The sequence below is a fragment of the Hyaena hyaena genome, unplaced genomic scaffold, assembly GCF_003009895.1.
Source record: "Hyaena hyaena isolate Hyena2069 unplaced genomic scaffold, ASM300989v1 scaffold_229, whole genome shotgun sequence".
NCBI classification, from domain to species: Eukaryota; Metazoa; Chordata; class Mammalia; order Carnivora; family Hyaenidae; genus Hyaena; species Hyaena hyaena.
In genome coordinates, this window is record NW_024080861.1 from 1393512 (window position 1) to 1416659 (window position 23148).

The window sequence follows — 23148 nt, forward strand, 5'->3', positions numbered from 1 at the left end:
ACAGCTTTTCTATGGATTTATTTCCAGTTTCACAAATAGAGAATATTGGCTATAGTTATTTTAGTTTTGTGATGCTAGACTGACAGTTTGACAGTTAAAGAGACGTTTTTGAATTGGGACATTTAGTAATTATTGTTCTTACTGATGAGTCAGGTGATTGGTCAGCAACATTAACCAGAGACTGTAGCAAAGACAGTGCTTTCAGAACTTTCTCACAGTGTGGCCTGTTGGTGCCATGGCCCTTCTGTTTTGTCTTCTCCAGTCTGTTCGTTTCTACAACATCCAGAATGATTGTTCAAAAATGTAGGATAAAGTCCGGACAAGTCCTCCAAGATCTTCCTGATCTGACCCCTGCCACCTCTTGAGGCCCACCTCTTGCCAATGATATCTTCATACTCTGCTCCAACCACCACCACCCTCTCCCCCGTGTTTTGCATACACCATCTCCCCAACACAACCATGCAAGACTCCTACTTGAACTTCAGGTCTCCATGAAGATACCGCTTCCTTTAGAAATTCTTTCTGGATCTTTCTAAAGATTAGATGCTACTCCTGTATGCTCTCATAGAACCTTATGTTCAATCATTCATTTGTAGCACTTCTTCCACAATGCTTTACCTTCTTCTTTACTTGGCTCTCTAGTCCCTAAAGAATGAAGCATATGCTGTTTCTGGTGAACGCTGTCTTGCTCAGAAGTGAAGGGAAGGGGCGCCTGGGTGGCGCAGTCAGTTGAGTGTCTGACTTCAGCTCAGGTCATGATCTCGCGGTTCGTAGGTTCGAGCCCCACGTCAGGCCCTGTGCTGACTCAGCTCAGAGCCTGGAGCCTGCTTCAGATTCTGTGTCTCCCTCTCTCTCTGACCCTCCCCTGCTCACGCTGTCTCTCTTTCTCTCTCTCAGAAATAAATAAAACATTTTTTTAAAAAGTTACATTCTTTAAAAAAAAAAAAAAAGTATAGGGAAGCATGTGGGTGTAGGAGCATAGAAACATGAAGTCCTGACCTGGCCCCAAATGGCTGAGTATGTCTTGCCTTTCTTACTCTTCCTCCAACCACCGCATTCCGCTTGGCAAATAGTAATAATTTTTGTGGAAACTCAGCCTTTACTCATCTCTTCTTCCCCCCTTAGAGAGTGTGGTAGAGTACATCCACATATGAGCGGGATTCCTTTCTTCAGAATAATGGCATTATCTGAATCATTGCACAGCTCTCTCTGGACAAGGAGATGGTCAGAGAGTCTGAGGCACCAAACTTTTTCTCTGAAAGGCCACATACTGCCTCTGTTCACTGTTCATCTCTGTTCTTGTTTTATAACCTTTCTAAGTGTAAAAGTCATTTTTAGTTCATGAGGCCATGGGCAGGATTTTGCCTTTGGGCTATAGCTTTCCAGCCAGCTTGATATCAGTTTTACAGAGACCTATCGCCAAGGTATCTGACACAACGCTTAAACGAGGGACCCATGGGCCCCTCTCTTGCAACCCTTCATCTTGGATCTGTGCAACTTTTCTCCATTTGGCCGCTGTGTGTATCCAACCTTCTAGACTTTGGGGCTGGTGTCAACTTTTCTTCTCTTCCTTCCTGTCTCACATTTCTAGACTGCCTGTCCCTGGTCTTGCCTTTCCCTGCCTGGGAAGTTATTTGAACTGAGGACATGAAGCTTCTTTTTGGCATTTATTTACCTTAAGTTATAAGAAAAGAGACACAACCAATGATTTTTCAAAGCAAGTTCCTTCTTTTTTTCTGACCATTCCATTCCATACAGGATTCCTGATAAATTCTCTTAAAAGTATTATATGTCTGTAGTAAATACATGCTTGAACATGAAATTCTTCTTTACGTCACTTAACACCCACCTGGAGATAATACATTCTGGTGGGACAGGCAGAAAATTTAGTCTGGCTATAAGAATGTGCATCCCATAAAATAGTCTGTTGTTGTTGTTGTTTTTAATCTGTCTCTATGGAGCAGTCTCATAATAACAGAGAAAAATAATTTGTCCTTTGAAAAACCATATTGCCTTCAAAAATTAAATTTAAATATAAGTTAGCAAAGCGTTGACCACTTTAAAGATAATGTGGTTACTGGTCTTTTGAAAGGCTTAGGCAATTGGACACATTAAGAATTAACATTGGGGCACCTGGGTGGCTCAGTCGGTTAGGCATCCAACTTTGGTTCAGGTCATAATGTCGCAGTTCATGAATTCAGGCCCTGTATTGGGCACTGTGCTGACAGCTTGGAGCCTGGAGTTTACTTTGAATTCTGTGTCTCCCTCTCTCTAACCCTCCCCCACTCGCTTGTTCTCTCTCTCTCTCTCTCAAAAATAAATAGTAAATAAATGTTAAGAAAGCTTTTTAAAAGAATTAACATTTCTGGAATAAACTGTGAAATTTCATTGATAATAATATATCAGTGATTGTTCTTTAATGATAGCTAATGTGCCACACTAATGTAAAATGTTAACAGGATGAACCATGTGCAGGAGTGGGTAGAACACACTAAGTCTGTTCCATGCTCAGTTTTTCTATAAATCTAAAACTGTTCTAAAAAGCAAAGTCTGTTAATTTTTTAAAAAATCACCCAATCTGTATCCGTTTGTCAGGGCTGCCATAACAAAGTGCCACAGACTAGGTGGCCTAAATAACAGAAATGTGTTACCTCCAGTTCTGGAGCCTGGACATCCAAGGTCAGAATGTCACCTTAGCGCTGCAGGGAGGGATCCGCTCACACCTCTCTCCTTGGTTTGCAGATGGCCATCTTCTCCTTATGTCTCTCCTGTTGTCCTCCCTCTGTGCATGTCTCTGTGTCCAATTCCCCCCCCCATTTTATAGGGACCCCAGTCTTCATGGGTTAGGACCCACCCAAATGATCTCCCTTTACCTTGAGTACCTACGTAAAAGAGCCCATCTCCACTAAAGTCACATTCTGATGTATCTGGGGTTTGGACTTCAACGTGTGAATCTGGGCAGGGATACAATTCAACCCATCCAACCCACCCTCCCCCCAAAATGAAGACTTCTCTGATGCCTGCCATCTTTCCAAGTGTTTCCCACGCATCACCTTTTCAATTTTGCGCTTACAACGCATGCGCATGTGTGCTGGTTTTGTTCTTCTGCAGTGACCAGCAGCAGCTGCAGCTCCTGTACTCTGAGTGCATCCTGTCCGTGCTCAGCAGCTCCTCCTCCTCCATGCGCCTGCACAGAGGCTTCACAGACCTGATCTGGTGAGCACCTGTCCTCACGCCCCCAACCCCAAACCGAGCAGGGCGCCTCCCATGGCATCCATGACCTGGTCATTTCATTTGTGTGCACCTGCTTTAGAAAGCAGGGAGATTGTTTTGCTTGCATGCACTAGACCAAAATAGAGAGAAGCTTACGATTTTTTTTAACAAAATAGGCCTCCAAGGCCCTCTTGCATTTTGTCGACATAGGATCGTGAGACTCAGGAGAGAAGGGATTGTTTTCTAGGTTATTGGTCTATCCTAAAAGTATACGAAGGCACCAGAAAATTGAACGGATGGTACAGAGCTATTGAATGTTATTCTTAGACCTTCCATGGTACATTCTCCATCTCAACATGCAGGCGAGTCCCTTAATTATAGGCAGAGATGCATGCAAGTGACAAAGCCCGCAGGCAGCCAGCTAGCTGCTGTAGGGTCAAGGGCTTTTCCACAGGGAGGAAGCCGAATGATATGTGACAGTACAATGTGTCAGAGTTTCAAATCAGCTTCTCCAATTAGAAGTAGAAATAATTTTGTTACTTATAGTAAATTGAAACACTCTAACGAAGCCATCTACCATTTTGAGTCTGTTTCTTTATGTAAGACGGTTTCTTAATACTTCTCGTGATACTTTCTTTAGTCAGCTCTGCCTTGAGTTCTGAGAAAAAGTCTTCTGTTCATATACCTAGAAGTGATGGAGAGACGTGGAAAACTGAGGCAGGACATAGCCAAAAAGAGCAGCAGTAAAGAACTCAACTCTTGCTAGTCATTTTTGTCGCATCAGGCCAATAGTCACATTTTATCATTCCAGCTTGTCGCAAAACAGATGTTTTCCTCCTGTGTCTTCCCAGGAAAAACCTTTGCCCTGCTCTCATCGTGATCCTGGGGAATCCAATCCATGACAAAACCATCACCTCTGCTCACAGCAGCAGCGCCGGGACCAGCGTCGAGTCAGACTCTGCATCTCCGGGAATTTCTGACCATGGCCGGGGGTCAGGCTGCTCCTCCACGGCACCAGCCCTGAGTGGGCCGGTGGCTCGGACCATTTATTACATCGCGGCTGAGCTGGTCCGGCTGGTGGGGTCGGTGGACTCCATGAAGCCTGTGCTCCAGTCCCTGTATCACCGGGTGCTGCTTTATCCGCCACCCCAGCACCGGGTGGAAGCCATCAAAATCATGAAAGAGGTAGGGAGGCCCTGAAGGACGCCACCATGCTTGCCAGATGGCAGAGGGCGTTATCTGCACATTCCGTCTTGCATACAGGAGGCACTCAGAAAATGTTTGCCAGGCACCTGCTAAAACTTGTTACTATGTGGTATCCAGTAACAGGCAGTATCTTTAGGGTGGAGGCGTGTATCCCATGTGTTGGGAGCCTGGGTAAGGAGGGGTTGATGGGTGCTCACCAATGCAGAGCCACTGATGATTTAAGCTGCAGGTATCTGACCCGGCCCCAGACTGATTTCATTTTGTTCCGTTAGGTACTGTTAGTGCAGCTATGTGTGTTTATTCCCCTTTGCCAAAATTGGATTTCCAAGTGATTTTATACTTATGCTGTACATCATCCAAAAGGAAAAAAAATCATTACTAATCTCTAACTAGAAAAAGGAATCCCTTTGCCTCATTCCTTCTTAGGCCTCATAACCCAAACATCATGACCCCTGTGAGAAGGTAAAGATTGTCCAGCTTGTAACAGCCATCCCAGTGTTCTCCTTCATGGTTTTGGGGAGGAATGAGGGTTATTTTGGAAGTACTTCAAATAAGAATTTCTCTGCTATCTCTCAAATAACCAAAAAGAAAAGAGATCAGCATTTTTGTATTTGTGAACTTGTTCATTTGCCATTGTTTTTGATACCTATACCAAAACAACAACAAGCCCAGAGTAGCAAAATTCCCTTGTTGCGGATTAATTTATTTAAAGTAATATTTGCACTCATCAATTTCTCAAAAGCTAAATTTAAAATGCCTCTTGGTGTTGCTTTAACAAAATTTGACTGTAATGAAATTTGGAAAGTTCTGACTCAACATTTCTAGAAATGAAGGAGTGATTCAGATCTAATTGTGGTTAAGAAAGTCTATGAGCACACAGTAATAACCTTTTTATCCTTACCTTCTCTGTGCCTAGCACTTCACGTATATTATCTTTAATATTCTTAATAGCTCTTTTAGGTTGTATATCAACTTTTACTAGCGAAAATTGTTATTTCTTTTCTTTATCACAGCTACAGACAGTGCAAACAAAGGGTCTGCTTTAATACCTGCTCAGTCCCAGGTTGGCGAACACAATACAGCTTTGGAGGCAAGTGAGACTAGACTAGTTTCTCACCACCCAGCTCCCTTGGGGACCCAACCCTGCCCTTGTTAAGTTCATAAACAGGGGAGCGGAATGGGCTTTCTCTGAATAGGCAGATCTTCAAGGAGAAGAAAGAGGAAGAGACTAGCTACTCATGCTCAGCTTCCCGTACATGCAACAGTGAGATCAGACTCCCCCTTCCATCAGCAGGAAGTGAGAGAGAGACGAGGGAGGGCCAGAATTTTATTCCACTGAATGTTCTCCTTGTAGAGATATGATGCCAGGAAAAATGAATTTTCCCTCCCACAGAGAAACTGAGGCTTCAGAGGGTCAAATGACTTGCCCAAGGTCACACAGAAGGAGAAAGAGCATACACCCTGTTCTGTCCTGAAACCCATGGTCTTATCCTACAACACACTTATTATCATACTTGACTTTGATACTGAAATGCCAATGATTCCAGGAGCCCCCGTTCCCCTGCTGGCTCAGCTACCCTCTTCTTTCCTAAGCCTAAGAGACAGAGTTTGGATCCTCTCTCTGCCACTCCCCAGCTAGGTTATAGTAGCTGAAGCATTTAACTCTCTGAACCTACAGTTTTGTATCTGTACATAGCAGTAATATTCTAAAGGTTCAAAATGCAATACAGTTGGCATACGTACTCTGTAAGCATAAAGGGCTAGACAAGTATTTGGCAGGCTTATTGCCATCCCAAGGAAGGGAAAACATACGTAGGGGCTGGAACTAGCTCGTCCTCATGACCTCCCGCCTAGACTAGGGCTCCAATTCTAGCTCTGCTCCTTGTCAGCTGCCTCTCTGTTTTCATCCTTTTGTCTTTCTGGACTTAGACTTATAAGTCACCACTGTTAACAGTATTTTCTTTTTAAGGCTCTCATGGCTCCTGTTCCTCTCCCGTCAAATCTGAATTACTCTGCCCAGTTTATAGACCCTTCTCTCATCATTCTCATTTCCCATCATCACCCTCATCCCATCTGACTGGCCTTGCTCTGTTTAGCTCCCAGGCTCCTACTTCTATTCAGGCTCCTTGCCTCTCTCCCTATGGGCCATTCTACTTACCAGAGTCAAGCAGGTGATTGAAATGCACTAGGCCCAGCTGGCACTTCAAGTTAGTTTTTTTTTTACAAACTCTCTTAGGAAGGTAATATTACTCCCAGTTTCTAGATGGGGAAGCTAGGGCTCCATGAGTAGAAGTTACTCGCCCAAAGTCCTTATGAGTAGCAGGGCTGCCACATGAACCACGATGCTCAAAGAACATCTGTCTCTGCTGTCAGAATCCCCCTCCTTCACACTTCTGCCTCCCCAAACCACTACTTTTGTTCCTCTTTAAATTCCATCATTTAGCAATTAATCATAGGTCCCATCCCACTGAATGTTTCACGGTATTATGTAGTACAAACTTCTACTCAAATACATTTTTGTACACCTTGCTTCCGTATTTGCCCTCTCCCCACCCCTAACCTGGTATCTAACACTGCAGTGCCTGAATCAGAGTAAGTGCTCAGTAAGTTTTGACTGAATGACAGATGGCCCTGACGGCAGAATATCGTCAAAGATGATGTTTTGTAAGCAGCAGGAACCTTTCTTTCCCTCTCAGAGTTGACTGGCACTGGGGGTGTGGCTGCTTATAGTGGATCCACTTGGTGCATGAGTGCTAAGTAAATACATTTCATACAGGGTATGAAGGTGTCTAAATGTATTTTGAATAATAATTTCTTTACGACTACGGAGGAAATGTATTATGTCTTCCTCTTCTCGTAGATTTTCTAGCTTCCCAAGATTATCTTACAGGGCAAGGCTGGAATTAGACACCAGCACCAGAGTAGTGTGTCCAGACAGTGCTGCCCCATGGAGCAGAGCAGACTGACATGAGCCAGGTTATTGTGACAAGTGGGGCCTCCACTTGTTATGGCAACTAATCATTGGGGAAGGTTGGTAACCTGGAAACCAAAATGTGCAGTCTGTGCACACAAAGAAAACCACTGGGCATCCAGAATGTTTGTTTAGCCTATCAGAGTTTGAACACTTGGGGTGTTATTTCCCTGTTCTCTTTGTAATTTGTCACTCTGCCATATGCGCTGTGTGCCCATTAATCAAAGACAGGACATTTTGTTCTTTGAAGTACATTCTCTTTTCTGTTTCCACTTGCCCAAAAAATGAACAACAAACAATAGTACACCTTGCTTCCTTTTCTCTCTCTCATGGTTGGGCTTCAGAAAGACTTCCCTAATCTTTAATCAGACCTTTGACACCCCAAACACAGATACCACATCCCTCATTCCCACCGGAAGAAGCTGGGATTAAATATGCCTTGTCTTTCTTCAAGTAGTTGTTGAGGGTTCTTCCGAAGTGTAGTCACTCAGTGCCCTTCCCTCCCTATTTGGCAACAATTGAGAAATAAACACAAGATTAGTGTGGGAATTAAATATGTCATCTAATTTATTACTGGTAAGGTTAGATTCAAGAATGTAATAAGATCCCCAAGAAAAGTGAAGTTCCCCACAGCCATGCCTCTGAAATGCACTTACCCTTCTAGCAAGGGATGGGACAGCTAGAGGCACGTAGACTCAGTCAGCTTCACTTGGATGCAGGCCTGGCAGGCAGCATGAGAATGAGTAGGGGTGTGAGGGAGAAGAGGGAGGAGGTAGGACAGGGGGGAGAGAAAGGAAAAACGGGAGAGGAAAGGGAGGGAGAGGGGTGAGGGAGACTTGACACTTTCAATGTCAAAAAATATAAGAGGCGCCTGGGTGGCTCAGTTTAGTGTCAGACTTCAGCTCAGGTCATGATATCATAGCTCGGGTCCTGGGTTTGAGTCCTGCGTTTGAGTCCTGCGTTGGGCTCTGTGCTGACATCTCAGAGCTTGGAGTCTGCTTCAGATTCTGTGTCTCCCTCTCTCTCTCTGCCCCTCCCCCACTGGTTCTTTGACTCTATCTCAAAAATAAACATTAAAATAATTCAAAAAGATAAAATGTGGAGAGTCGATACTGCCCAAAACAATCTACATATTCAGTCCAATGCCTATTAAAATAACACCAGCATTCTTCACGGAGCTAGAACAAACAATCCTAAACTTTATATGGAACCAGAAAAGACCCTGACTAGCCAAAGTAATCCTGAGAGAGAAAACCAAAGATGGAAGCATCATAATTCTGGACTTCAAATTGTATTACAAACTGTAATCATCAAGGCAGTATGTACTGGCACAAAAACAGGCACCAGATCAATGGAACTCAAGCAGTGACAGATGTTGTTGAGGATGCAGAGAAAGGATACAGACTCCTTCTGCACTGCTGGTGGGAACGCAAACTGGTGCAGACAGTTCTCCACTCTGGAAAACAGTATGGAGGCTCCTCAAAAAATTAAAGATAGAACTACCCTGGGACCCAGCAATTGCACTATCAGATGTTTATCCAAAGGATACAAAAATGCTGATTCAGAGGGGCACATGCACCCCAATGTTTATAGCAGCACTATCAACAATAGCCAAAGTATGGAAAGAGTCCAAACATCCATTGACTGATGAGTGGATAAAGAGGATGTGGTATATATATTTAATGGAATATTACTCGGTGATCAAAAAGAATGAAATCCTGCCATTTGCGGCAATGTGGGTGGAACTAGAGTTTTATTATGCTAAGCAAAACAAGTCAGTCAGAGAAAGACAAATATCATATTATTTCATTCATATGTGGGATTTAAGATACAAAACAGATTAACATAAGGCAAGGTAAGCAAAAATAATACAAAGAGAGGGAGACAAACCATCAGAGACTCTTAAATAGAGAGAACAAACTGAGGGTTGCTGGTAGGTGTTGGGTTAGGGAAAAGGCTAAATGGGCAAGGGGCACTAAGGAAGACACTGGTTGGGTGAGCACTGGGTGTTCTATATAAGTGACAAATCATTAAATTCTATTCCTGAAGGAAAATAAATATATTTTTGATTAAAAAAATAAAATGTGAAAAGTTGGAAACTTTATTTTTGTGCCTCCAAGAGAGTAGAAGTTCCCAATTTCTGGGGTTCGAAAGAAATGTGGAAGGAGGGAGGGAAAGAGAAGTGCCCTTTAAGATGTAACTTTTTCTACTTAATATACCTTTTCCTGTGAGCATAAATCACCTTGGAAATAATGGACATAATGACAGAAAGTCAGTTACAATACATTTAGCCCAATCCTTTCCTGAATTAGCCTCAGAATAAAATTTTCTGTAAAGACCTCTAACACATGGAAATAATACTTAATTAGAACTGAATAGTAAGGAAAATTCTGTATGTGAAAACGTGTAGGATGTAGCCAAGTAGTACATAACAAGGATATTAATAGGTTAAAATACTTATATTAAGAGCTAGGAAGCCTAAAATTAAATAGTTGGGAACAGTTAAATTGTTGGGATTCTCCAAGTTAAATAGTTGGGAAAAGAAGAGCAGATTTAATTCAAGGAAAGTAGGAAAGAGGAAAAATAAGGATAAAAGCAGGAAGTAATGTGATAAAAAGCAAATATAGTGGATCAATAAAGTGAAAAATATCAGGGCTCTAAAAAAAACTAAGGAAGTTGCAAAACTCTTCATAACAGCAATCACAAAATTCCAGAATAGGTAAAAACAACTAAATAGAAAGAATGAAAACACACATGGAACTATAAATATTATAAACATTGACGAAATTAAGATATTAAGGCCACTGAGTCCCATAAACTTGAAAACTTAGGTAAAATAGATAAATCCCTAGGAAATAACACAGCCTTCTGGGAAACAGTGTGGAAGTATCTCAAAAAATTAAAAATAGAGCTACCCTATGACCCGGCAATAGCACTGCTAGGAATTTATGCAAAGGATACAGGAGTGCTGAGGCACAGGGGCACATGGACCCCAGCAGCGCTCTCAACAATAGCCAAATTGTGGAGAGAGCCTAAATGTCCATCAACTGATGAACGGATAATGAAGATGTGGTTCGTATATTCAATGGAACACTACTTGGCAATGAGAAAGAATGAAATCCTGCCATTTGCAGCAACGCGGATGGAACTGGAGGGTATTATGCTGAGTGCAATAAGTCAGAGAAGACAGATATATATATTTTTTTTACTCATATGTGGATCTTGAAAAACTGAACAGAAGACCATGGGGGAAAGGAAGAGGGAAAAATAGATACAAACAGAGAGGGAGAGAGGCAAACCACAAGAGACTCTTAAATACAGAGAACAAACTAAGGGTGGTTGAGGGGATGAAGAAGAGGGAAAATGGTTGATGGGCATTGAGGGGGGCACTTGTTGGGATGCACACTGGATGCTGTATGTAAGCCAATTTGACAATAAATTATATTCATAAAAAAAGAAGAAAAAAGGAAATAACACAGACTTTAACAAGCTGAGAAATTGAGGTCCTAAATAGTTCTGAAATGTTTCAAAACTTGAATCAGTAGTTAAAAATCTTTCCATAAAAAAAACCCAAAACAAAACACTGGCCCCATACGACTTTAAAAACAAGTTATACCAACACTTAAGGAATGGATAATTCTAATAATACATGAAATTTTCCAAAGAATAGAAAGGGAATACTCTCAACACATGTTTTTTAATTTGTTTAAAAGTTGTTTTACCTTTTGACCCCCTTCAGCCATTTTTTTCCATCCCTGCACCTTTCACCTCTCACAACCAACAATCAATTTTCTGTACCTATGAGCTTGCTCTTTTGTTTATTTTTTGTTTTGTTTTGTTTTTAAGATTACAAGAGAGATTAGACAGTATTTGTCTTTCTCTGACTTATTTCACTTAGCATAATACCCTCTAGTTTCCTCCACATTGTCACAAATGGCAAGATTTCATTCTTTTTTGTAGTTAAGTAGTATTCCTGTGTGTGTGTGGGGGGGGGGGGTTGCCACATCTTCTTTATCCACCTATCCACTGAGAGATACTTAGGTTGTTTGCATGTTTTGGCTGTTGTAAATAATGATGCAATGACCATGGAGGTACATGTATCTTTTTTGACTCTGTGTTTTCATTTTCTTCAGATAAATATCCAGAAGTGGAATTGATGGATTATATGACAGTGTATTTTAGTTTTTTAATAAACCTTCATACTGTTTATCATAGTGACCGTACCAATTTACATTCCCACCAACTACGCACAAGGGTTCTTGTTTCTCCACTTCCTTGCCAACACTTGTTTTTTTCTAGCCTTTTTTTTAAAGTTTATTTATTTAGTGAGAGAACACACACATGAATGGGAGAGAGGTGGAGAGAGAGAAGGGGAGAGAGAGAATCCGAAGCAGGCTCCATGCTATCGGCACAGCGCCCGATATGGGGCTTGATCCCATGAACCATGAGATCATGACCTGAACTGAAACTAAGACTCAGATACTTAACTGATTGAGCCACCTAGACACCCCTTGTGTTTTTGATAACAGCCATTCTAACAAGTATGAAGTACTCTTATTGAGGTTTTGATTTGCATTTCCCAGATGATTATTGATGCTGAACATCTTTTCATGTGTCCATTGGCCATCTGTATGTATTCTTTGGAGAAATGGTTACTTGGCTACTCAGGTCCTCTGCCCAGTGTTAAAATTGGATTGTTTGTTTTTTTTGTCTTTTTATTGAGTTATATGAGTTCTTTCTGTATTTTGGATATTAACCCCTTATCAGATACATGACTTGCAAATACTTTCAATATGTGGCCTTTTCGTCTCGTCACGGGTTTCCTTTGCGTGCAGAAGCTTTTTAATATGATGTAGTCCCACATGATTAGTTTTGCTTTTGTTGTTTTTACATTGTGTCAGATTTTAAGAATCATCTGCAAGACTCGTGTCAAGGGGCTTACTGCCTGGGTTTTCTTCTAAGAGTTTTATGGTCGCAAGTCTTACATCCAAGCTTTCAATCCATCTTGAGTTAATTTTTGTGTATGGTGGAAGAGAGCAGTCCATTTTCATTCTTTTGCTCGCGGCTGTCCAGCTTTCCAAGCACCACTTGTTGAAGGGGTTGTCCTTTTACTATTGCATATTCTTGCCTCCTTTGTTTTATATTAATTGACATATACGTATAGGCTTATTTCTAGGCATTCTATTCCATTCTTTTTCATCTGTGTATCTGTTTTTATGCCAGTTCTGTAATGTTTTAATTATTGTAGCTTTGCAATACAGTTTGAAATCACAGGGTGTGATGCCTCCTGCTTTGCTCTTCTTTCTCAAGATTGCTTTGGCTCTTTCAGGTCTTCTGTGGGTCCCTACAAATTTCAGGACTGATTGTTCTATTTCTGTGAAAAATGCCATTGGAAATTTGGTAGATATTGCCCTGAATCTGTAGATTGGTCTGGGTAGTAAGAACATTTTAACAATATTAGTTCTTTTAATCCATGAGCAGAGAATATCTTCCCATTTATTTGTGCCATCTTCAATTTATTTTATTAATGCCTTGTAGTTTTCAGTGTACCAGTCTTTCCCCTCCTTGATTAAATTTATTCCTAGGCATTTCATTATTTTCGATGCTTTGTAAATAGGGTTATTTTCTTGATTTCTCTTTCTGATAGCTCATTAGTGTATGGAAATGCAACAGATTTTTATATGCTGATTTTGTATCCTGCAAATTCACTGAATTCATTTGTTAGTTCTAACTGTTTTTTGAGTCTCTGGGGTTTTCTATATATACTATCCTGCCATCTGCAAATAGTGACAGTTTTACTTCTTCCTTTCCAGCTTGGGTGCCTTTTATTTCTTTTTCTTGCCTGATTGCTGTAGCTAGGAGTGACGATACTATGTTGAATAAAAGTGGTAAGATTGGCATCCGTGTCTTTTTCCTGATCTTAGAGGAAAAACTTTGAGCTTCTTCCTGTTGACTAGGATGCGGTTTGTAATATATGGCCTTTATTATGTTGACATACATTCCCTCTCCACCCACCTTTTTGCAAGTTTTTATCATAAGAGGATGTGCAATTCTGTGAAATGCTTTTTCTGCATCAGTTGAAATTATCTTTTCATTTTGTCCTTCACTTTGTTAGTATTGTGAATTGCGTGACTAATTTGTGGTTCAGTCACTTGAACCATGTTTGCATCCCTAGAATAAATCCCATTTGATTATGGGGTATGACCCTTTTAATACATTGTTGAATTTAGTTGGATCACATTTTATGGAGAATTTTTGCATTTATGTTCATCAGAGATATTGGCCTATAATTTCCTCTTCTTGTGGTGTCCTTGTCAAGTTTTCGTATGAGGGTAATGATAGCCTTATAAAATGAATTTGAAAGAGCCCCCTCCTGAGGTGTCTGAGTGGCTTAGTCAGTTAAGTGTCTGACTTCAGCTCAGGTCGTGGTCTCATGGCTAGTGATTTTGAGCCTCGCATTGGGCTATCTGCTGACAGCTTAGAGCTTAGAGCCGGCTTCAGATTCTGTGTCGTCTTCTCTCCCTGTTCCTCTCCTGTGCATGCTCTTCAGAAATACATAAACACTAAGAAAAAAAAATTTTTTTTTAAAAGAGAGTCTCCTTCTTTTCTGTTTTTTGGAAGAGTTTGAGAAGGATTGATATTTTTTGAATGTTTGGTAGAATTCACTGGTTAAGTCATCTGGTCTTGGACTTTTGTTAGTTGGAAGGTTTTTGATTACTGATTCAATCTCCTTACCAGTAATTGGTCTATTCAGATATTCTATTTCTTTATGATTCATTCTTGGTAGGTTGTGTATTTCTAGAAATGTAGTTCTTGTCTTGTAGGTGGTCCAATTTGTTGACATATAATTGTTTATAGGAGTCTCGGGATCTTTTGTATTTCTGTGGTATCAGTTGTAAGATCTCCTCTTTCATTTCTGATTTTATTTAAATCTTCCAGTTTTTTTTTCCTGGTGAGTCTAGTAAAAGTGTGTCAATTTTATCTTTCCAAAGAACCAACTTTTAGTTTCATCGATCTTCTCTATCATTTTTTAGTCTCTGTTTCATTTATCCCTGCTGTAACCTTTCTTATTTACTTCTTTCTACTAACTTTAGGCTTCACCTGTTCTTTTTCTAGTTCCGTAAAGAATAATGTTACATTATTGTTTGAGACTTTACTTATTTTTTGAAGTAGGCATTTACTGCTTCAAATTTTTCTCTTGAAACTGCTTTTTCTGCATCCCATAAATTTGGGGATGTTGTATTCCCATTTTGGTTTGTCTCAAGGTATTTTTTAATTTCTCTTTCGATTTCTTTTTTGACCCATTAGTTGTTTGGTAGCATGTTGTTTGTAATTCACATATTTGTGAATTTTCCAGTTTTCTTCATGTAATTTCTAGCTTCATGCCAATGGGGTCAGAAAAGACTCCTGATATGATTTCAGTTCTCTTAAACTTAAGACTTGTGTTGTGCCCTCACATATGATCTATCCTGGAGAATGTTCCATGTACACTTAATCAATCCAGTTTTTGCAGCTAGCTAACTCTGATAGCCAAGTGAGACAAAGAGTAGAGGGAAGTTACATTAGAGGCCATTCTCACTAAAGAACATAGAAGAAAGTGCTTTATTGTTCTGTGCTCTAAAAGGTTTTGAAACAACCCCTTCGAAAATTTGTCTAAGCCAGTCCTGAACTGAGGACCTGGGAACCCTATGCATACTCTGTGACAAGATGAATACTTAGATCAGTTTTAAGATTTCTAGTTCCAAATAGTTGACGGTTTTTTTTTTTAGAGTGTATCAATCAATAAAGAAAGTATATGTTTCTTTGAACTCACAGTTTTAAAACCTTGTACTTTTTTATCATACTCACTTTACTGTTATTTTTTTTTTTCTTAAAGCTACTTGGGAGCCCACAGCGCCTCTGTGATTTGGCAGGACCCAGCTCTACTGAACAAGAATCCAGAAAAAGATCAATTTCAAAAAGAAAGTCCCATCTGGATCTTCTCAAACTGTATGATACATTCCCCTTTTCCATCTACTATTGCTTGGCGAGCGATGCTTCTCTGAATACACTTGACCTTGTTTTTTAAGTCCCTGAAATGTTTACGAGTCTGCCTTACATGGAGTGTTATTGTTTAATAATGTTCCCACAAGCCATATGAGAAGTCTTATCTCAATTTAGTATAATCCCGTAACTTTCCATATTGTCATGCTGAGCTAAATGCAGTGTACAAAATGAAATGTACAAAAATTATTCATAGGGTTATGTTGGGGGAAAACGTTTTGAATTCCAGTGCTATAGCTGTAAGATTCCTCTACTTGTAGCTCCCCTAGAAAATGGAACATCATCTGATTTGCAGTAGTTGTAGTCACCTGCATCTGTTCAGGAATATGTTTGTTTGATAGAGGGTGTCCTCATTATCATATAGCCATTACAACTGCGTGCTTTTTGAAAAAAATGAACATAATCCAAAAGTGAGATTATACAGTGTCTGTCCTTGTAGAGATTACAAACTCCTGCCTGGGAGTTTTGTGTGTCTCCAGATAAACCAGCCAACCAAGAGGGCATGTGATTCAAGGTGGGCCACTTTACCTGGAGGGTGTCCTCTGCCAGCCTGAGCATATTGGTTTCATTTTACTTTTTGCCCAGACCATTTCATATCATGTAGAGCAGAGGATCTGTTTTGAATACTGTGTCCTGTTTGCCAGACTCACGCCTTGTTCATTCTGGAGCATTCTTCCACGTTTCCCATGCTGATGTTGTTTTCTCCCTTGAACCCTTAGCATCATGGATGGCATGACCGAAGCATGCATCAAGGGTGGCATCGAGGCTTGCTATGCCGCCGTGTCCTGTGTCTGCACCTTGCTCGGGGCCTTGGACGAGCTGAGCCAGGGCAAGGGCTTGAGCGAAGGCCAAGTACAGCTCCTGTTGCTGCGCTTGGAGGAGCTCAAGGACGGGGCAGAGTGGAGCCGGGACTCCATGGAGATCAACGAGGCCGACTTCCGCTGGCAGCGGCGCATCCTGTCCTCGGAGCACACGCCATGGGAGGCGGGGAATGAGAGGAGCCCCGACATCAGCATCAGTGTGACCACAGACACGGGCCAGACCACTCTGGAGGGCGAGCTGGGCCAGACCACGCCCGAGGACCGCTCCGACAACCACAAGCACAGCCTCAAGTCTCCGGCCCAGCCGGAGAGCAAGGAGACCCTGAGCAAAGTGTCGGAGCCCGAAGCGGTCGACCAGCCGGACGTGGTCCAGAGGAGCCACACAGTTGCCTACCCCGACATAACAAACTTCCTGTCGGTGGACTGCAGAATGAGGTCCTACGGCTCCCGGTACAGCGAGAGCAATTTCAGTGTAGATGACCAGGACCTTTCGCGGACCGAGTTCGACTCCTGTGATCAGTACTCGATGGCGGCAGAGAAGGACTCGGGCCGGTCCGATGTGTCGGACATCGGGTCAGACAACGGCTCCCTGGCCGACGAAGAGCAGACCCCTCGGGACTGCCTGGGCCACAGGTCCCTGCGGACTGCTGCTCTGTCCCTGAAACTGTTGAAGAACCAGGAGGCCGACCAGCACAGCGCCAGGCTGTTCCTGCAGTCCCTGGAAAGCCTCCTGCCCCGCCTGCTGGCCCTGCCCAGCGTGGAAGAGGTGGACACCGCCCTCCAGAACTTCGCCTCCACCTTCTGCTCAGGTTTGTAGAATAAGCTTTTGCCATAGAGTCAGAGTATTCAGAGCATTCGGCCTCGATGGGAAATTACCATCCTGCCTTACTTCAGGTGCTCAAAGCATCCTAATGACTCTTGAGGTTTCTTGTATTTGAAGAGAGCAAAGATCGTAAGACTTACTGGTGGCGGTTTGTTCGAATCCTGGGCAGTCAATGGCTGGAATATTCCAAGGTTGATAGATGTATACCATGCAGAGCAACCAGTAAGAGGTAACTGCATTCTAGAAAGCTGCTGCTGACTGAGACAAAATGACAATCTGACTCTCAAAACATTCAGTTCTTAGTATGTTTGTTTCTATTCCTTAGTGTCTAAAAATCACAAAGCATTGCACTTTTGGTATATCACTTTGCAAACTCATTTTTCAAGTTTATCTATTTTGAAAGAGCAGAAGTGCGGGAGGGGCACAGAGAGAGAGAGAATCCCAAGCAGATTCGTTGATATCCACACAGAGCCCCTCACGGGGCTCAGTCTTCACAAATGGTGACATCATGACCTGAGCTGCAATCCAGAGTCAGACGCTTAACTGACTGAGCGACCCAGGCGCCCCTGTAAAGCTAATTTAAAAGCGGCCTTGGATCAGATGTAGGCTGTCTTCCCAATATAGTCTGAACTTCCAGCATCTGATATTCCAGCATCTTGGTCATTCTGGAGACCAGCCCCCATCCAGGAGCCCACCCAGAGTTGCCTCCTTGGAACAAAAGATGTCCCTAGTGCTCTTGTCACTTAGGCATTTACAAGGGTTTTAGGAATCGGGATGGGGTCAAAGACCAATATCAGAACAAGAGATGCATCTAGGGTTCATGTCACTTAGGAAATTATAAGGATTTTTTAGGAGCTGTGTGCCAAGAAACGGGCACAGACCAATATATATACTTTCTGTTCTCTCACAGTACTACAGAAAGAAAGGAAGGAAGAGTGGAAAATCTTTATGGCAGGAATAACTGAGTACCTGGTTCTTGGGTGTTCAACTGTGCCTTCCCCTGACATTTAAGGGTCTCTTGACCACAGACGACTGAGGTGGATGGACCTTGCTGGGCTTGTGCTCACATAGAAAGGACTAACCCTGAGAACAAACACAGAACTTCCCAAAGTCAAGATCACCATTTGCTCTTCCATCACTGAGCCTTGAGCATGTGTTTGTCATTGCACGCACCACATTTGTCATAGTTACTCGTGAATGCATCCACCTTCCCCTCTCTGTACTTTCAGCTCCGTGAGCACTCCAGCCATGTCTAACTCATTTTGATCTTCCAACAAAGACCACATCACACAGAGGTACAAAACAAATTCTAGTCCAGTTACTGGAACTTGGTCAAAGCTGACTGCTGTGTTGTTAAGAGGTAGCTTAATAAGTATCTTTAAGAAACTGACTAGAGTGTCCTTTGTCAAAAGGACAGAAAAAGACACTTTAATCCAGGTGTATTTGAGGTATATTTACTTTTAAATATAAGAATGATCCAAGGTTGTAAGCACCAGCAGAAATACAGAAATTTTAACCCTAGACTAATACTTCTGGATTTCTCAACCTATCTGGAGGTTAGAAAGAGATGCATATAATTTCTGAGGTTTACTAACTGCGCTGTGCCTCTTTGTAAGACATGAAGATACCTATTTTTGAGGCTACCTGACATTTTTTCTTCATATTTTTTCTTTTGGAGTTAGAAACAAAAATAAAGTTGGGATCTTTGATTTGTGTGAAGGGACACACACATGCAAATTTCATGTTTCATTTAAACACTGAGATAATGTATAAATATTCTTCTTAAAAATTATATTCATCCCTAAGATCTTTTATGCCACCGTCATTAAGTTTGACACTGTTTTATTGAACATTGCTAGTATGCATCTCTCTCTCTCTCTCTCTCTCTCTCCCCGTCAAACACACACACACACACACACACACACACACACACACACACACACTTAGTCAACACTTATAGAGAAGCTTCACTGTGCTCTGAACCAGGGGCCATAAGATATGCATGTCTTATTCTCAATAAATATTTATTGACTGTAGATTCATGAGCTTGCACTTTGGTCCCCTAACATGTGAAATAGTTGATGGGCTGAAGGAGTCATGAGTAAAGCCTGAGTTGGAAGGAATGTTCACTTCCCTTTGGATGGGGCTTGGTAGGGACCCTGAGCCCATGGGGCCTCTGAATACTTCTTCTCACCTAGAAATATGCACCAGGAGAGGGGGGCCCAGCAGCCTGCTCTGACCAGCTTGGTGTCCCTGGTCCCAAGGCACACAGGCCAGCAGACATCAGTGGTCCCAAAGAGCAGCTGTGTATCAGATCACAGCACCACCACCGGTTGCAATAATGATGGCCTTGAATCATCAAGAAATGGTAAAATTATGAGGCGCCTGGGTGGCTTAGTCGGTTAAGCGTCCGACTTTCGCTTAAGTCATGATCTCACGGTTCGTGGGTTTGAGCCCTGCGTCGTGCTCTGTGCTGACTGCCAGCTCAGAGCCTGGAGCCTGTTTCAGAGTCTGTGACTCCCTCTCTCTCTGACCCTCCCCTGCTCATGCTGTCTCTCTCTCTCTCTCTCCTAGAAATAAATAAAACATTAAAAAAAAAAAGAAATGGTAAAATTATATTTAAGGCCTTCTATTTAGAATTAAAATAATCCATACAAAGTAACTCAGCTGCAGAAATTTCAGCAATCAAATAATGTAAGATCTAACATTCAGATAACGTCATATTTACAAACAACATCCCCAAGTAATTCCAGATAAATGAGTTGTCATACCAGGAAAGACGGACTCACAAGGGCCCTGCTTCATCTCCTATGAGAGCTAGGAAATGTAATCCTAGCAAAGCCTTTTATAAAATTTGGAGCTAGAGCAAATCTTAACATTTGTGTTTTTGTGCCTGTAAAATCAATACTTGTTTACAATACATGCCAAAAAGAGCTCGAATGAATGTTTTATTTGGCCAGAATGTGGCCCCACGGAAGTTGCAAACTGCTCAAATTTTAGAGGTCAGTAAAATGTCCCACCAGACCCAATATGTTGTTGTCACCTTAATTTTTACACGTAGGAATCAAAACATCGAAAAGACACTTCAAAATCTCTTCATTGTTTCCGAATATAATTTTTAGTAATTGCCTGTAACTGTTTTAGTTGTTTGTCTTTTAAGGTCTAGTCACCTCCACAATGCTTTCAGCAGTTAGGAGTTGGTCTGTCTTTCCAAATTACAGCCCCATCACTCTGTGGTTCTGCTACCAATAAGCTCGTTCTTCTCAGAGACCGCTGTGGTTTAATGGACCACATTGCCCATAGCTGTGGGTCATCCAAAGCTGCCGGACGCTGGCTTGGGTCCAGTGCGCATGCGAGCATCACCTCCAATGTGAAAGATTAGTAAAAAAAAAGAAATATCTGTACCCCGCAGGGACCAGGGAGAGGGCAGATGGCCTTTGTTCACCCAAGACAAAGTTTAAAAAGTAACAGGAGACCGGGAGAAGAGACAGCCTCCCTGAGTGACAGCCCAGATATTTTGCTCATTATTTACTTCTCAAAAGCTTTAAACCTTATTTTGCCAACAACTCCCACTGAGCGCTTGTCCCTGACTTGTTATCAGGGTCTGTCCTGCTGGCTGAGATCAGACTCACTCACCATTTCTCAGACACTCCTGTCCTCAGACAACTAACATACAGTTAAAATGAGCTCCCTTAATTGCACATGATTCAAGAGAGCCTTTCGTTTGAAACCTGTTAGTTTCTCACGGTGGGGGAGCTTGAAAACCTTCAGACAAAATGGGTTTTATAAAGATGGTTAGTGGACATGAGCTGGGACAGTTGCAGAAGTGCCTGCCTCTTCCGGCATAGAACAGAGTGCATCTGTGCAAGGTGGCTCCTTGGGGACGAAAAGGCAAGAGCCAGCCTCGCACAGCAATGAATTGCGGTGCATGGGCGTTTGGCTTTGGGATTGCCGTTCCTTCAGTTAGTGGTGTTCAGTTACGATCTTGAGATTCCCCGTGGCCGCATGTATGGCTCATTACAAGCGATTTGATATTTATAATGTAGATTTCATAAAAGATCGTACAGCGAGTATGAATCTCCATTATGCAAGAAATGTCTGTTTCTTTAAACTACAGCAAATCTGACTCCAGACACCCAGCCAGCCTGGCGGGCCAAGCATTTGATCCTATCCCTCGGGTCTCCATTCCAGGGCAAAAACCAGAAGCTGGGGCTCATGTGGGATCTGCACAGGGAGACCTTTTGCCTCTCACGTGGCCAGGGATCCCCCATTGTCTGTTTCACAGACTCCTTGGTACCCATGATCTTACTGCCCGACTTGCCAGCGTGGGGCCTGGGCTGCTCTGTCAAGGCTGGGCACCACTGTCTGTCCTCCTCTGGGGCCCTGCCCAGGCCCCCCGGCACTGCCAGGCCGCGGAAAGCCACTGACAGACCTCCATCCCCTGCCCATTGAGGAGTCTCGTTCCTCTGCCTCACTGCTTACTCCCTCCTCTCACTGCCTTCTGGGAATGGGACACAGTTTCTGGAAGGAGTTTTGGCTTTGTGGGTGCAAAACCAGGAAGGCAAGTATGCTCTTTCCAGCTTCAGTTTTTTGGCCCGGGGATTTAAATAGCCCAGGAGATGGTAATACAAATGGAACTCAGTATCTTTCTGGAATACAAGAGGTAAAATACAGGAAGAAGACCTCCAATAAGTAAGTGAATGTGTTATCCTGCCTCTCTGTCAGTTAGGATTGGATTTGTTTATAGTTAGTGGAAAACTCAAGTGTTTAAGAAAAAGATTCTACTTATTTCCCCTAAATTATGCCTGAGGTAGGCTGTCCTGCGCCCCGTGAGGCTCTCTGCCCTCCCATTGTTAACATATGACTTTGACCTAACGGTTCCTCATTTACCAAGATGACTGGTGGAGTCAGTTGGTTTCTGTGCTTTAATAAGAGGAGGAATGGGGCACCTGGGTGGCTCAGTTGGTTAAGTTTCTGACCTCAGCTCAGGTCATGATCTTGTGGTTCATGGGTTCAAGCCCCACATTGGGCTCTGTACTGACAGCTCAGAGACTGGAGCCTGCTTCAGATTCTGTGTCTCCTTCTCTCTCTGCCCCTGCCCCACTTGCACTGCCTGTCTCTCTCTCTTTCTCAAAAATGAATAAACATTAAAAAAGTTAATAAGGAGAGGAAGAAAAGTATTCTGGAAGCAGTGTTAGGGAATAAGTAATCTAACAAAATCCTCCTCCAAAACCCTGGCATTTGTGAAATATGAAATTTAGAGAATATAATATGAAGACAAGAAAGCATAATTATATACTAACCAGAGATTGCCTCTGAAATATCTTGGCGTCTTTTCTTGGAGTTGTTTTTCAGCATTTATGTGTATCTGTAAGAACAATAATAGCTAGTATGAACATAGCACTTCCTGTATGCCCTGCATTGATGAAGGGTTTTATGTATACTGATTCATTTAATAGTCATAATAATCCCATAGGGTAGGCAGTATTATTCTCCTCGTTTTATAGGCGAGAAAACTGGGGCACAGAGACGTCAAGTAGTAATTCAAACAAGGCACACAGCTACAAAGTGGTGATGCCAGGGTACAGATCTGCAAGGTGTGGCTCAGAGACCTATCCTTAGTATTGCACTCTATCTACAAGGCTGGATGGGCTGGGGAACGGAGGATGAATGGATGGGTAAATCAGAGACACCGTTCAAGAACACAGAACCCTCTGGAGTTGACTTGCTGGAATTAAAAGTACAGTCACAGACTGTAGACCAGCGAATGTGTGACAGTTTTCCAAGTCCTGACAGACTCCCATGGAACCCCGTCATCACGTTGGCTCCCAAGAGCATCTCGGGAATTTATACTAAAGGAACAGAAACTGAAGCAGAGATTTATATGTCAATATGTATATGATAGTATTTCACAGCAAAAATATCAGAAATAACCTAAATGCCCCTAAATAAGGGGAAAGCTAACTGAGTTATAATACCTCCATTTATGAAATTATGTAGCTATTTGAAAGGATGTTTTCAAGTAATATTTAATGATATGGTTAATGGTCATAATGTAAGTTTTGAAAAGA

General features: G+C 42.2%; 1 protein-coding gene across 1 annotated transcript in view; it reads left to right on the top strand.

Moving 5' to 3' along the window:
• The window catches only part of ARFGEF3 (ARFGEF family member 3), a 178339-nt gene that overhangs the window by 94288 nt on the left and 60903 nt on the right, over nucleotides 1–23148 (top strand). Inside the window, exons 9-12 of the mRNA XM_039243569.1 lie at nucleotides 3112–3216; nucleotides 4065–4398; nucleotides 15267–15379; nucleotides 16153–17063. Coding sequence (XP_039099500.1) covers nucleotides 3112–3216; nucleotides 4065–4398; nucleotides 15267–15379; nucleotides 16153–17063 — 1463 coding nt within the window. The remainder of the gene's footprint in view (nucleotides 1–3111; nucleotides 3217–4064; nucleotides 4399–15266; nucleotides 15380–16152; nucleotides 17064–23148) is intronic.